Below are 15,575 nucleotides of genomic sequence, written 5' to 3'. Positions count from 1 at the left end.
ATATATAAATTTTTGAAAATGTTCACTTATCACAACATCAACAAGAAGAATGTTTCAATAAAAACGAACAAAAAAGCAATAAATTTATCGCAATAATTGTCAATTAGACCGAAATATAATTTTTCTTTTTCTCTAATGAACATTAAGAATTTATAGAGAAACATTTAATATCTCAACTTCAAAATATCGGAATGATTACAATTTATTCGAATTTTTTTTTCTTCCTTTTTTCTTATAGGACTTAGCGAGCCCACGACCGACAGAGTATGTCTGAGATCTACAGTGGCCAGTACAATAGTGGGGCTCGGCTGTGGTTTCTTCTGTATTATGGCTGGTACGATACTAGCCATGTGTTCGCGAATGCGACGGCAGGCGCGAGAAAAATTATTGTCGGACAGTATAAGTTACATGACGCACAAAGGCCGAATCAACTAGAGCAATGTTTCTAGCATACAGAGGCCTATTTCTTTTCGCTTCATCCCAATTCAGTTGCGATGTACTCGCAACTATGTTTCGTACTCTGTTTTCGTATGGAGCTGCCAGGGAACCGCTCCGCCGGTAATATAGGAATATGTAATGCGTCGTTAAGATAGAAAACAATCGATACAAATGACTGAACTTTGAACTACCGATAAGTCGACATTGATTGATAAAGATACAATTAAGACGCAACGATAATAAATTTAATTCTTTTTTATCCGAATCCGGAAGAATATCAGATTTGTAAAAAAAACTTTAGAAGGGTTTTTTTTTCATACTTTACTCTTCTCTATCTCTCTGTATTAACTTCTTAAGATAAGCGTGGGATTGACACAGTGCGAAGTGCCTTACATATTTTGTTAGTAGTCATAATTCAGGCTCCCGTGGATATAATAGGTCTCATCGATCCTTCGTGTGCGAATGCTTTTTTTATATATATATATATAAATAATATTTGCTACTATTCTCTCGCTTCTCTTACTTACGGAAGTGTTAACTGATACTCATTCGTCAATTAATGTATATGTCGCGAGTGAAGTATTTGTAGCGAAGTATCGCTCATCGATAAATAGAGATAAAAGTCGTCGATATTGCCACGATCTCGATGCCGAATGTGCGGTTATTAAAAGATTAAGATTTCGATTTTTATCGCATCAATTGATAATTTAACATATCCAATCGATATGATATCTTCTTTTTTATGCATATTTCGATCCTGCATACGGCACGTTTAGGGATCAAAATGTAACGTCAGTAACGACGCTTAACTACCGTTGATAAGATTCAGTACTTATATATTTACTATTACATTACTCGCCATATTCAGGAACTGAATGAAAATAATTTTAATAGACATCTCGAATTGAAATATTATTAATCAAAGCATTAAATGCAAAGCTACGACTGAAAAAGTAAAAAATTCATATATGAGAAAATTTATTTTATTAAAGAAATTTGTGCAATTGTCATTCTTCGGCAATTTTTTTTTCGCATATTAAATGAATATCTAATTAAGATGTATTGTTGAAATAGTTTTAAAATCAAAATTATTTTATAATTTTTAGATATCGAACAATTTCATATCAACAGTCAACTGAACACAGTCAACTGAAGTACATTGATTTTGTAATAAAAGATTGAATTGTTCATTTAATTTGCGACTTAATCTCATTGTTCCTGAATGTTTGTGAATAATGTGCTAAGATTTAACTAAATATCAATTATATAATAAACAAATATATCTAGGTTTATATACTTACATATACATAATATCGAAGGTGCGAACTCTATATAATAGGAGAAAAAAGAATGGAATACAAGAAACATTATACGGAATCGCATCGGGTGTACGGCCAGCGAGGATTAAATAATATTTTACGAGACTTTTCCGCCAAAGAGTCGCGTAGCTCAGTTCTCGTTTTAATATTTATTCAGAAATTTGCCGACCTCGCGCGATTTTTCGCCACTGTGTGTGAAATATTAATTTCCCCTCCTGGTTGTTCCCCTTTTTACACATTCATATAATTTAACATTACAGCATATCTCCATTTCTCATTGCTCCACATTGATCCCAGATCCTTGTGCCTCTCCCCCTCCGTCCTTCGAGCATCGAACTAAGTATCAGGCTCGATTAATTATCTGTAAATATAGTGTTGTACCATGACTCATAATATTTATGATTAAGCCCGAGTGTATCAAGGTTTCCAATAAATAATAGAAGAAGATTGCTTTCTGACATGTCTTATATCTGACATTCATCTCTTGTAAATACTTTAATATTAGCCTTTTACTGTAATGACGATGATTTATGATATTAACGAATTATTAAATAATTTAAAAGCATCCTCGATCTCGATTTCACATCTTAAAAAAATTCAAAAAATTTAATCTAAAATTTTATTATGTCTTTTCGATATAAAGGATGCTATAATCTTAAATTAGTTCCTGTCTATAGCGTTTTATGAATTTTTTTGTTTCATTTTACATTTTGATTTATATTTTTAATTCAATTTATATTTTATTATTTGACATTAACTTTTTATTTACGTGTCATTTTGTTTCATCGGAAATTCCTTTGATTAGAATTTTAGAAAAAATTATATATGTAGCCACAAACGTATACGCCGTTTACAATGACATATGTAGTCACCCGCAAAAAAGAAACCGGCGTGACGAAAGCAGAAATCTACCTGACTGATCTTGAAAAATTTCAGATGTTTTGGGCTATAATGGTCACGGAACGGAACAAATCGTGTTTCTCAAACAGCGCATTCATCTTGGATTCAAAAACGTCAATCGCCGTCGTAAATGGGGTATCCTCGATGAAAAGTGAAAACTCCGTGCAATATCTCATCCGCAAGATGAATCGTAACCGTCATTTATCGTTTGATCCTTCGATAATGGAAGAAAAACGCGCTAATTATCGAAAAGATTCCAATTTATCCAACAAAAGAAAAACATTATTCGATTTAATCATTTATAACGGATAAAGTGATAAATTATTACATCTTAGTGATCATTAGTTCGACAAAAGAAAAATAAGGAACCGTAAATAACATTTCATAATATATATTAGACATAATATGAATAGGAAGCAACTAGAATATGCATTCTGTATTGATATAAAAATCGATAAAATCGTCCTTATTCAATTCGATCAGGATAATATATAAATTTTAATTTTTATAATTTTTCTATCGTTTCAATACATCATTGCAATATATTTTACCAAATAAAAAAAATAATAGTATTATAATAAATTTTTTTATAAAGACGTTACATTACATAAGCTCAAACAGTTCAGTCTTTAATAGAACTTGATTTCATCTGACGTCATTATATAAAAAAAAAAAAAATAATGTACGTATTGTAGGCTTGCAAGTTACGTTTGTCCGATCGATTACCATATATATGCATCAACTGAATCTCAATGTCACCTAATTCTTTCCAAAAAGAGGCGTTACCAGCCATGGACCTTATTGCGCAGCAAAAGGGCAATCAGCCGCACTAACGAACTGTCTCGCCCGCCTACCATGCGGTAATTAATCAAGCCACAATAAATTAATTGCTGCTCCGGCAAGAATTAATTGCCATCCCGGCAATAATTATGGCTAACGCAGAAATAATTATCGTGCACTCCGATAGAACGATTGATCCTCACCCAACGATAATCCGCGCTCGTAATTCGATACATACGTATATCACGATCGATCGTTCTCCGTGCGCGCGACCTCTTATAAAACCGATTTAATTTCAATAATACCTTTTTAAATGTGAAATCACTCTGAGATAAATTTCGTAATAATGTCCGAGTGAAATTAATGTTATTCCGCGAGAGGAAATGAAGACATTTCGCATTTTAAATTGTATTAAAAGATATATTAAAAGCTTGCTACGCTATTTTAGATTCTGTGCGATACATTGTCAATTATAATCTCAGGGAATCACAAGAATGTAGTACGATCAGTCTGCTATGAAAATGAAGCAGCGTTTGAGAGAAAGAAAAAAATTTGAAAGTCATTACCTCGTTAAATACCGTCCATTTCTGTTCTCGCGAGTAACTCTCCTGGAAAGTCTTCGTGAAAAGTAGCGGTGTCTTCTGTGAGAGTGTCCGTCGCTTACTCGTTCGTTCGGGGAAGACGGAGGGGAGAGTAGAGGAGAGAAGAGGAGAAACCCGAGAGCAGAAAACCGAGAGACAGATAGGAGAAGAAGAAGGGGAAGAAGAGGGCGGATATCAAAATGAAATCTCACAGGCTAATAAATACTCGGCTATCGCGGGTAATCGAGTTATCGCGCGATACGGAGCCGAGAGGGGCGGGGTTTTACCGGGTGCGGAACCACCAATACACCCTTCATTCGTAGCCGCGCGTGTACGCGCGGTGCACACCCGAGAGAGCCCGCATATCCGCGTATCCGCTTACTTGACGTGCCACCGTGTGTATCACCCCACGTGAGCTCGGCACAGCGCGCCGCGCCACGCACATACGCCCAATAAAGTAAAAGAGGTGTGGAGTGCCGAGATAGCGCCCGGCGGAAGTTACGTTTGGCTGCGATCATTCTCCGGGGCCACGTCGTACCCGGGCCCTTCTCTCGTATTCGTATATCTCGAAGAGAACTTCGTTGAAATGATTTCGGTAACGTATAAATACGACGGCGTGGTGGTTATCGACTTGCGAAGAAGTAAGAAATAAAATAAGAGATTTTCGCGAAACATCAAATAGATTTGATACGTAGCGGAATTTCTGACTTTCTCCCGCTGCTCCCGAATCGATTTGACATAAAGGAGGCTTTTAAAAGTTTTCACTGATTATTTTTGAGATGAGTAAAATACAGATATGCGAATAATTTTATTTTTCTATATATATATATATATATATATATATATATATATATATATATATATATTTTTTTTTTTTTTGAAAGAGAGACAATTATTTTTTAAAAGATTACTTGTACTGTAAAAATTTTCATTTTTTTTTTATAATCACGTATTTTGTGTAAAATTTCAACTGTCAATTACAACAATTTTAATTTCCAGCGATCGTTTGCTAAGTCTGGTCAAAATGTTATCGGCCGCGAGCGGGTTATCCCGCCAGCCTCTTTATTCGTAGAAAATGTTTTACCTCCGCCGGACAATACGCGATTGATTAAACGATATCGTTTCCAATCGAATGGTTTCGTTGACCGTGGCTGTCTGTTTCTCATTGCGAGCCATAAATAAGATTGTCAGGCGTACTCGCCAGAGGTACTCCACCGTCAGATAAGTCTGATAGATGCACCTCGGTGATTTCCCTCGCGAATATAGCTCGAGTCTTCTCGCGTGATCCCACGAAATTTAACGCCCGCAGCGTCGTGCATTATTGCGATCCGGTGCAATTTGCAACATCGCGATTATTTAACTGCGCGAATTGACGATTTCACCGTACGGAATCTCCGCCGAAGTGGAGTTTCCTAATAACGAACGACGTTGGCATCGCCGAACGACGAATCTGATAAAGACTCCATTGTGGATTCCGCCGTAATTTATCTCCGTACACAGTCCCGGGCGACGAGCGGCGCGGGCAATGATGTTCATTATTGCGATGTGGCGCAACTCCGTGTATCTGCCTTATCAAACGACGGGCAATTTGTCCATCGCGGTTCTATCTAAATGTCCAATTAATAATAATTTAATTACATTACGGCCGTTCCCTCCGACTCTCGACTGTCAGGCAAGTCGGATTAATGATTTGTAAGATTTAATTCTCTATAATCTATGTGCGAAGGGGAACTAATTAAGGAAGAATTCTATCTATAGATCTCAGCAGAAGTTCGCGTCAATTAATTGCGTAAGCGGCGAGCCTCTCGTGACTCGGCCGTTTTTTTTATGAACTCAATCGCATCTTATCGCGGATAACGTACGTTTGTTTGTTTAGACGGAGAATATAATAGTCCCTTATTGGAATGACAAGTACATTGACATATCACCACATATTAAATGGAAAAAGTGCGGTAGACATCGCGAGCTGTAATAGGGAGCAAAAAGGGATAGTTTGAAACAAAAACAAGCGATAGAATAGTGTCCTTTTCTGCTTCTTATGGCAGGCTGCTATCAGGACCAAATTGGCGCCTTCTTTGCCATGCTAATGCTGCCGGGTAGCTTGATACTCGAGAAATCGATACGTACGCATAGTCACAGGGACGCAGCCTCCCGTTAAAACGGCTTCGAGTCTTTCGCGTACTCTGGACATTCGATAAAATCAAATGAACTTATCAAGATAAATATCAATACTCATACTTTTTGTTAAAATTTTCTATGCAGATCGGCAAGGAAAGCCTCTCAAATTAAAAAAAAAATGTCTGCTCGATGTATCTCTTCCGTTGAAGAAACGTTCGCGTCATCGTTTAATTTGCGACATTGAGATCTCTTTAATTACTTGAACTACACCATAAATCAAAATTAACGAAAAATTACATGCAATATTCCGCCGCAGACATGTACAATGCAATTTTGTGTGTTACGGAAAGAATGTTAGTTTGCCGCATATTATTCGCTTCACACGGACACGTCGTAAATCACGTTAAAAAGAGTTTCCCATACCTTATTATGCATCACTAACTTCGCACGGTATAAATTATTGTATCATTAAGCGGATGCATATCTGTACGGAACGTAAATAACACGCTTGCCATAATTAAAATAAAATCTGGAATTCAGATAAAAATCAGCAGCGTAAAATTAGTCAACTCGGGATGTTAAGGTGTAAATTATGCAAACTGATTCACTCCTATATGAAGGATGCGCCCGCATATTACGCGGCGCTGGATCTGGATTGTATCGTTACGATAAACGAGTGAATCTAGTAGAAACAAAAGAAATATTTAAAAAGTCGCTCTATATACATGTGAAGTGATTTTAATGCCATTCATTATAAACGAGTTAGCGTAACAAGTTAAGGTAAAACGTTATTTTAATAATTTGATGTAAATTATTTAAGTAAAAAAAAGAGAATTCAAATCGATCGAAAAATGTTGCCTTGGAAAATGTTGATAACGCTTTATTAACGCCGACGAGATGACGAAACGGCGAAATCAGAGTGCGAATCGAAAAGTTTTCTCGCATGAACATCGGCATGGATTTCACACATAGCGACACTGTAAATCCGCTCCTGTTGGAAAGGATGCATCACCTCGTTCCATAAGAGCCAACTGCATCCTCTCGACGAATGAGAGTAACCGCTTACGAATTAGCGGGCGCAGCAAGTCCCGGCTAACTTACAGGGTGTACCTAAGCGAAAGCCTTAGGGATACTAACGAGCGCGTGGACGCTCGTTAAGGCGGGAATGCAGCGGGTAGCCCGCGTTAACGAAATTTACGAAGCCAGCCGACGGTAACGAGTCCGAGGCTGCGGTACATGCTGCGAGCGAAGGTATCGTCCTTAATCCCGCGCGATCGCGGCTGTTAACCGACGTCTTTTTTCCATCATTACGTACTTCGTATGCCCCGATCAAACTACCATGTTCCTGATCTTCTGCCTCGCTTGAATATCCTTTTTCGTCAATTTTACCTGAATTACGATGCAGTCTCTCCCTCTCAACCTTCCTTCGACGATGATCGAAATGGTTGTACGTTCCTCAAAAACAGTAACAAAAGGATCAAATATTGTTACAAAGAATGAACAATGAATGAACAAAGAGTGAACAATGAATGAACAAAGAATGAAAGTAGATACCTAGTAGATGTGTAAAATGTATAATTTTATTTATTCAGTTTTATCTTATATTTTATTATTCATTTTACTATTTGAGCAAACCAAACCAGCAAAGCAAACCAAATAAATGCATATTGTTTCGTGATGCAAAATAGATGCAAATAGATGCAATTTTATTCTTGTAATTTGGTATGATATTGTGTAATAAAAATAAATAATTATACTCGCGAGAAGAAATTATAAACTTCGCGATGGTCTCGCTTCCCGTTCTCTTCTCAGTAAATGTCCAATTTGCATTCAGATTTATGAGGTGTTAACGTGCCCCTAACAATATGTCATTATGATAGTTGTGTACGTACATTTCTTCGTAGACTTTCATTTAGCTGACTTGAAAAATGCGCGCACGCATTGAAAGCTGCAAACTATAGGTTTGAGTTAATGGAATAAAAATTTTTTGAAGGATGAAATATCTTAAACAAGATACAAAAAAACAAAAAAATCTATGAAAGTATATTTGCAGACAACAATAAGATCTCATTGGACCAATAGAATTCACTTAAATCATCTTTTATCGCGCGCGCGCGCGTGATGTGTGTGTGTGTGTGTGTGTGTGTGTGTGTGTGTGTGTGTGTGTGTGTGTGTGTGTGTATGTGTTTGACAAGAGTATCAACTTGTTTTACTTTATTTTAAATACATTACTCTTAATAATTATTCACAAGATTAATTTTGGATAATTATTCAAAACAAAATGTTCACTCTTATTTAAAAAAGACTTTAGTATAAATGATTACGTGGACAGATGGTAATATTGATCGCGAGATGATAGGTCTAATCTACCGGCGTATATAAAATCTACAGGATCGGAATTTACAAGTTGATAGGTTTTTATCTCTGTTACATCCTTATCCGTATGAAGATCGACTTATAATGAGCTTTAACGATCGCTTCGGGATCATGTTGACGCGCGCCCGAGCTCCTCACGAGCCAAGCGAAAAATGAATACATGATTCACGAGCAGCATGCACGCTATCTTCTCCTAAGAGAAGATAAAATGCATCACGGAGAATCGATAGTCCAGTAATTTCATCGCTACCGATGATTCGTGGCCTTTATCCTCTTTGCATTTCCATGTCACGCGAGAGTTGCTCTCTTAACTTCTCATCATTCAGTTTCTCTCCCCGTGATTAGGAGTGGATCTTATTATAGACACACAGATCTAGATTTATGATTTTGCCTGATTTATGGTTCCGACATTACCTTATGTAGAAAAATATTTCTAGCAAGTATATTTTTATCTCGCATTCAGGAACATGTTTAAAAAAATACTAAGCAAAAGATATCGCGAAAAAGAGTATAAAGATAAAAAAAAAAAAGTTAGTAGAGTCAGAACAAGTTTAACAGATCTGAAAATGTGTAGAACGCTTTATATAATTAAACAAGATAAACGCAATGATATCATCTGTTTTGTAGAGGCTAAGTGTTAAATCATATATGAGCAACTAGAGGAAATCAAAAAGAGCACGCGTAAAACGTACAAGGCGAAACAGACGGAACGAGGAGAATAACGAGAGAAGCAACTGGCGAAGTGAAGGCAAACGGTGGGGATGAAACGGAGAGGAACAGACACCGACAACAAACGAGCCGACAAGGATAGAATACTGCGGCTGTATCACCTATGGGCAGATACAGGATTCGGAAGAAACGAGAGGTACGCACCGTACGAGCCGCGACGGAATAAAGTACGCGCGAAAGAGAGGGAGTGACGATCGCAGCCGCCCCAATAGACCTCTACCATCCAGCGACGCCGGATGGGAGGGGGGGGGGGGGATCAGCCGAGTGAGGTGAGAGAGAGCGACGGAAAAGGATAGCCTCTAGTGTGGCGCGAGGTAGGGCGATGCCGTGGATCGTGGGCAAGAAGTGGGACGCGTTGACCACCTATGAGGTGAATCCGCGAGACGTCGGCCGGTTCGAGTGGGGCGAGTTAGGGCGTTTCGACGCGGCGTGTTCGCATGTCAGCCGCCAGATGTCGAACGGTCGTGTCCCTCATCGGCGCGTTCTCATCCCTTCGAGGTCACCTTGAGAGGCGTGCACGCGTACAGGTCTACACCCAGAAACGCCCATCGCTGGCCCTCCCGCCGCTTCCTCGCCGCAGACGTTCCGCGGCAACCAACTGGATAACCAGGCCCGGTCCGGTTTCACGGCGTCGCACTGCTGCTCCGTCAAAACTCGCGTCTACCAGCGCCGCGAAGGACTCCACGTTTTCACCGGCACGATCCGATTCGAAGCGTCCACTGACTCTGACGTCCTTATCTCCATCGCAGCCGCTATTTCCGTACCGGTAGTGGACTATCTAGTATACCGGAGACGCGTCCAATGCACTACCGTCGCGTTAGAGACGGTGACTCTCGGTGACTCTTGTACGACGCCTATGGAAACGTCCAATTCGTCGAAGATCCAAAAACATGTGAGAGTGCGTCGTGTTAGGCTGGTATAAACAAGAACTTTGAAAGGATACGCTTTGTGAGCAACGAGAGAGAACACTTGCGATCGCATTCTAGGAGTACTAATTAAAGATCATTACACTATAGATGACCAAGAAATTTGTTCAAGGTGGTTTGTGTAAATATCGGCGGAAAGTCTACGACGAGAAACATATTGAGAAGAGAAGGAAAATAGAATGTAAATACTGGCCGCGACAATTCGCGAAACTAGCCGTCGGAATGAAGTCGAGTGAGATTATGGTTTAGCCAGTGATAGAACCCGTGTGAAAGATTGAAATAATCGTCGGAGGTGTAAAATTGAAGAAAAATTTACCACGCAAAAGAATAATTCTTTTTTATGTTAAATTACTATCTCACCGAACAACTATGTACGTTAAAAAGAAATCGTGAAGCTTTAACGGATAATGATAAAGATACATATGTGAGGATGACATCGTCCATCAGTACTAGACGAACTATTTCCGAAAGAAGGTAGATCGTGAAAGATGATATTAAGTATCGAAAGAGGATTACGATTCATTTGAAGGAACATTTCAGGAGGAGAAGCGGCATCATGAAAACACGGCCTACAAAAGTTCCATTGTGATCGGATCAAGAAAACTAAGTTTGTCACTGTGCGCGAGGTGAGTGCGTTTGTTTCGGGCAAAAATGTCGAGTACACTCCCAGAGGCACCAATGGGTTTGGACTCGTCGGATTCAGAGGTCAGATCGAATCATCTGATCTCGCGACTGGATCAAGACTCGGAGGACGCGGAGAAACGGGATCAAGCACGAATGGAATGCAACAACGCGGACAGCGATTGCGAGAGCGATACCAGCGAGGTGTTGAGCGTTGGCAGCGAACCGACGCCAACCGGTGTAGTTGGAGTGCGCGTATGCGGCTCTATGAGGTACGACCAGGAATCCGCGAGTAGCCGGGGCGAGTTCCGCGATGAGGAAAACACGAGAACGTCGGCAACACCATCGCCGTCTAGCTCCGCTAGTTGCAACGACCTGTACTATCAGCGTACGTCTAATAATCATGTTTCGGCACCAAGCCCGCCCGGTTACAGTCAACCACCGTCATCTCCTACGGCATCTTCCGTAAGATCTCCGGCTTCCTCCTCGGCTACCGCCTCATCCCCGGGTCGGCCAGAAGCCATACAAGAGGCTATCGTACCTAGATACCAATCCAGTCATCAGCAACACCTCCTTACCCGATACTCCTCCAGAGAACCTGATATTTCTGACTATCCAACGCGAGTTCAGCACGGTTTGGGTCACGAAATTGTATATCCCACTGTAGAGAGATTACATCGTACACCGATAAGCGTTCCTCTAGTAACGAGACTTTCGTTGTCACCGCCGTCGGCCATGACGGTCGCCGGGCTTCAAGCGACGACACCCGTTCTCCATCCCGCTGCCTGCAGAGATCCGCGGGAGACTACCTCGTTGATGCCGCATCACAGTCAGCATTTGCATCATGCAAACGCCCACACGCATCTGCACCAGAACTCGCAGGTGCAGCATATACCGGCAAATTCGGTACATCAACACCGGCTTTCGGTCAGCAAACTCTTGCAACGGGATTCCGGAAGTCCAGCGTCACCCGGTGCCAGGGAAGAGAACGAGAGACGTACCCTGCCCGCCGCGAATGGCGTGCAAAACAGCATCGGTACTAGCAATAACGGTAACCATCATAACAACAATAACAACAACAACAACAATCTGCAGCATCAGGCGAGCTTGAAGTTCAGTATAGATAATATTCTGAAGGCGGACTTTGGCAGGAGGATCACGGATCCTATATCCCTGAAGAAGTCTCGGCCTAAGAAAGTGTCTTCAAGACCGATTGATCTGACGAAGGACTTTTTGGAATCGTCCTCCGACACTTCCGAGAGGAGCAATTCGGAGACGACGACGACAACGACGACTAACGCTTCCCCCACCGGTGTTTCGACCGGGAACTCAACATCCAACTCGACTGGAACGACCGATCCCGGGAAGATGTTATGGCCAGCGTGGGTCTACTGCACCAGATATTCGGACAGGCCTTCTTCAGGTAAGTTATCGGTTCAAGTTGTTTGGATTATATTTACTATGCAAATTTTTTTCTTTTTTTCTTTTTTTCTTCGTGTCTGCAGCATGACGGTGATTCATCATCAAAGTGAATTTATTTTGAGAGTTTATTTTGAGAGTTATTCAAAAAAATTATTTACGACAGATTTGTTATGACCAAATCGTTATGACGAAATCTTTAACAATTGTGTATATAACACGTCACAATTATGAAACTTTGATTTGTCACAGCAGATACTGATTTGTATCGTTGTTGAGATACGACAATTTAATTTATTTTATAGTCTCATTGAAATTCCGCGTATTTTATACAGGATTGTGGGAATGTAACGGTAAATATACTGCATAATAATACGATAGATCGAAATTTATTACTATTGTTCGTCTAGAGTGGAAAAGCTCGTGGTTTCGTATTAGTAGTTTCGTATTAGTAGTTAAAATCGAAGAAGTATATTACGGAACGTTTCGAATGGCGAAACAAATTTTTACGCATTCATTGTTCGAGCGCGATTGCCCAATGCGCGTGGATAGGATCTCTCATTAGAAGCCGTATAATAGTTGTAAATGCCGAATGTATAAATTTCTTAGTCGGAGAAGAAATATTTAACACTGGAGGAAAATGTTTCTCGCTATTGTGCGAGAGAGCGTTTGTAAAGCGGCTGCAATTTACTACTGTCACGATCGGTGTGTGATACACGCTTATTCGTTAAATCAGCTGCCACGTTTTTCAAATAATAATTAATTAGAGAAACGTATAGCGCGCATACACTACATTAATTACGATATGCTTTGGTAGATGAATATGGTGCAACTGTATAAATATATAAAACGCGTTTGGACACGCGGGAGAATGATCTCGTAATTTATAATATAACGTAATTTATAATATAATATAACGACGGGTTTCTCGATATTACATACATATGTATGTGAAAACGTAGCCATCCTTGTAGCGATATGTAGCGAATGATTGAAGATCTTATCAATTTTGTAATTTAAGTGATATATATTTGCGCATATTTTTATCAGCAAAATATAATTTATCGTCGGGGAATCTAAAAATACACGGTTGTACAACACGTGGACGATCCGACTGTTCAAAACTGATTTTTAATGAACCGCTATGTATCACGGCACCTTACGCTATTGATCGGACATTTAATTATCATCTGCTTTTCGAAAGAAGTATGTCGGTATTATTACCGGTTTTTTTTGCAGCTTCGTGCAGATAGATGGTCCTTTCAAGTGACACAGGAAAACGTGTAATTACTTTACTTCCCGGCCGTGTGCCAGCTTGATGAATGATAGAGAACGTTTCTTCGTGTCATTCATATCTGATATACGCTTATTGTCAGGAAACAATAGTTAAGCAGTCGGAGAAATAGCCGCTCTCTGCCTCATAAATCAAGCGCGGCCATTTCTCACCTGGTACCCCGAGTAACAATTTTCTAGGCGGATCCGAAGACTCGTGCGTTATTGCGCAAAAATTCGATCACAATAAATTTATATAATTGATAAATACATTTATCTTCGCGTTACACTTTATATATCTTATGTTATTATGTATGCCGCACACGCTTTATATTATATATATATCCCGTCACAGCGATCTGTGTTTCGGAATTATAAATTGTTGCGCACTTACATCTGTGCATCTATGAATTATCGGGCTGTTAACATTCCGCGATAATATGTATGTATTTCCGTATCTTGTCAGTTAAATATCTCGCTCCGCGTGATAACAGTCGTTTTCTTTTTAAGTGAAAACTGCTCGTTGCGGCGTTACGGCGTTTCATCAACGCGCGAACTTTATAATCGTAATGTATCGCCGTCAGGACTGTTCATTACACCAAACACCGTGACGAATAGATAAATACTCTTGCCACGAGAGATATTATTGGATCACCTTTTCCTATTATGTCTGTTACAACGCGTAATTCCGCGACGGGTAGATAAGTCGCGAGTAGTTAAAACGACGACTATAAAATCTAATTACCGTAATTGCGCGTGCTACTCTCGTGCGGCGAGTTCATTGATATCATGGTCGACGAGTCGTATTCACGAGTATTCTTTTCGCGCGTTCGCGTTTTGCGTGCATTAATATCCGGCAAATAAGCGAGATACGGTCAAGCGGACAAGCCTGGCAATTTCTAAATGCGTATCCACATTGATGAGGAAAAAGAAAGATAGGCCAATCTAATCGATGACACATTACCTACGACACTATACTCGCACGTACGAGACTTTTATACAAGCGGGAAATTAAATATGAAACAAAGTTCCTCTCTCATTACCGGATATTTACCGACCGTTGTAGATAGGACGATAAATCACGGATCGCAAGTGCTTCGTACAAATACGAAGTTGAAACAACGAATAAATTAAAATCGGACTCCTTTTTAGAAATAGCTTTTCACATTAAACTCTAAAATATTTCAAGTCGCGTCGATATAACACGATTTTAATCTTTTGTCACATCTTATGAAAATTAAACTAGGTAACGGTTATGATAAATTTCCGAATCACCAATTTATACTCTTCACGGCTCACGCAACAAGATAACGCTATTGCTCACAGATTATAGAAAATTGATGAAAAATTATTTTATTTAACGAAACTTCGTGCTGCAAAAGGGCTGTAATTCACAGATAAAAGGAATAAGGTTAATATCGGTTGTCACAAGTGCACGTTGCCGTTCTAGAGCGAATTGTATTCCGTAATTGTAACGTGGGAAAATGTGCGAGGACGATCGATCAAGCGGCGCGTTTGTACTTATCGTTCCGTCGATGCGGAAAGAGAACGAGGTCCGCGACAATAAAACCGTTCTCTCCGGTATGTATTGCATAATTAAGATTATAACGCGCCGAATAGCCGCGGTGTCTCGACCGGGCCGAACCTGGACCGATACACTCGCACCGGCGCTCTCCGGGCAACGGCGCGAGGTGCAATAAAGCCGGCGGTATCGCGCGCTAAAATCCATTTACGGAAAGTTATGGCTAATTAGTTCCCTTGGTCTCGGATACGCGTAGCGCGCACGCACGGGCGCGATTTCCCGTTAACGAGGCTCGAACGGGTGCCGCGGGGCACCGTCGGAAAAGGGGACGACGTGGCTGCCTACGTGCGTTTATCTCTGCGAGCCGCGTTGAGAATTTGAAAAATCCGCGCGGGGTACGTTTTATCGGCGATGCCCGATGCAGGGACATTGCCGAGCGCGAATCAAGCTCGTGCGAAGGGACCGCGACGTGCACCATAAACGGGGGAATGAAACGGTAATCGAGAAAATCGTCGCGTGATTAACGATCGACGCTGGCCGTCAATTTGATAATATCTCGCTGCATCACGCGAGA

The 15,575-nt window shown here is 40.3% G+C and overlaps 2 protein-coding genes and 1 long non-coding RNA gene across 5 annotated transcripts in view; 2 read left to right on the top strand and 1 right to left on the bottom strand.

Moving 5' to 3' along the window:
• LOC105423922 (uncharacterized) overlaps positions 1 to 2,204 on the top strand; it is a 61,201-nt gene extending 58,997 nt beyond the window's left edge. Inside the window, exon 11 of the mRNA XM_011633929.2 lies at positions 239 to 2,204. Within this exon, the coding sequence (XP_011632231.1) occupies positions 239 to 435 (197 nt within the window). The 3' untranslated portion in view covers positions 436 to 2,204. The remainder of the gene's footprint in view (positions 1 to 238) is intronic.
• On the bottom strand, positions 1,754 to 4,455 carry LOC148936127 (uncharacterized). The gene is made up of 2 exons (XR_016139820.1): positions 4,004 to 4,455; positions 1,754 to 2,118 (listed from the first exon to the last, which is right to left on the bottom strand). It is a non-coding gene; the product is annotated as an uncharacterized LOC148936127 (long non-coding RNA).
• A 4,896-nt stretch (positions 4,456 to 9,351) lies between these two features.
• The window catches only part of LOC105427783 (uncharacterized), a 65,421-nt gene continuing 59,197 nt past the window's right edge, over positions 9,352 to 15,575 (top strand). For 2 of the 3 annotated variants that reach the window (XR_016139782.1, XR_016139783.1), the window contains exon 1: positions 9,352 to 12,211. Coding sequence is in view for 1 of the 3 variants with exons in the window: in XM_089079109.1 (XP_088935235.1) it covers positions 10,819 to 12,211 (1,393 nt within the window). In the remaining 2 variants the exon portion in view is untranslated. The remainder of the gene's footprint in view (positions 12,212 to 15,575) is intronic. The other variant, XM_089079109.1, reaches the window with a different exon arrangement.

Source organism: Pogonomyrmex barbatus, unplaced genomic scaffold (genome assembly GCF_055798465.1).
Source record: "Pogonomyrmex barbatus isolate J1 unplaced genomic scaffold, ASM5579846v1 scaffold3, whole genome shotgun sequence".
In the NCBI taxonomy this organism is placed as follows: Eukaryota; Metazoa; Arthropoda; class Insecta; order Hymenoptera; family Formicidae; genus Pogonomyrmex; species Pogonomyrmex barbatus.
This window is presented reverse-complemented; position numbering and strand designations above follow the sequence as displayed.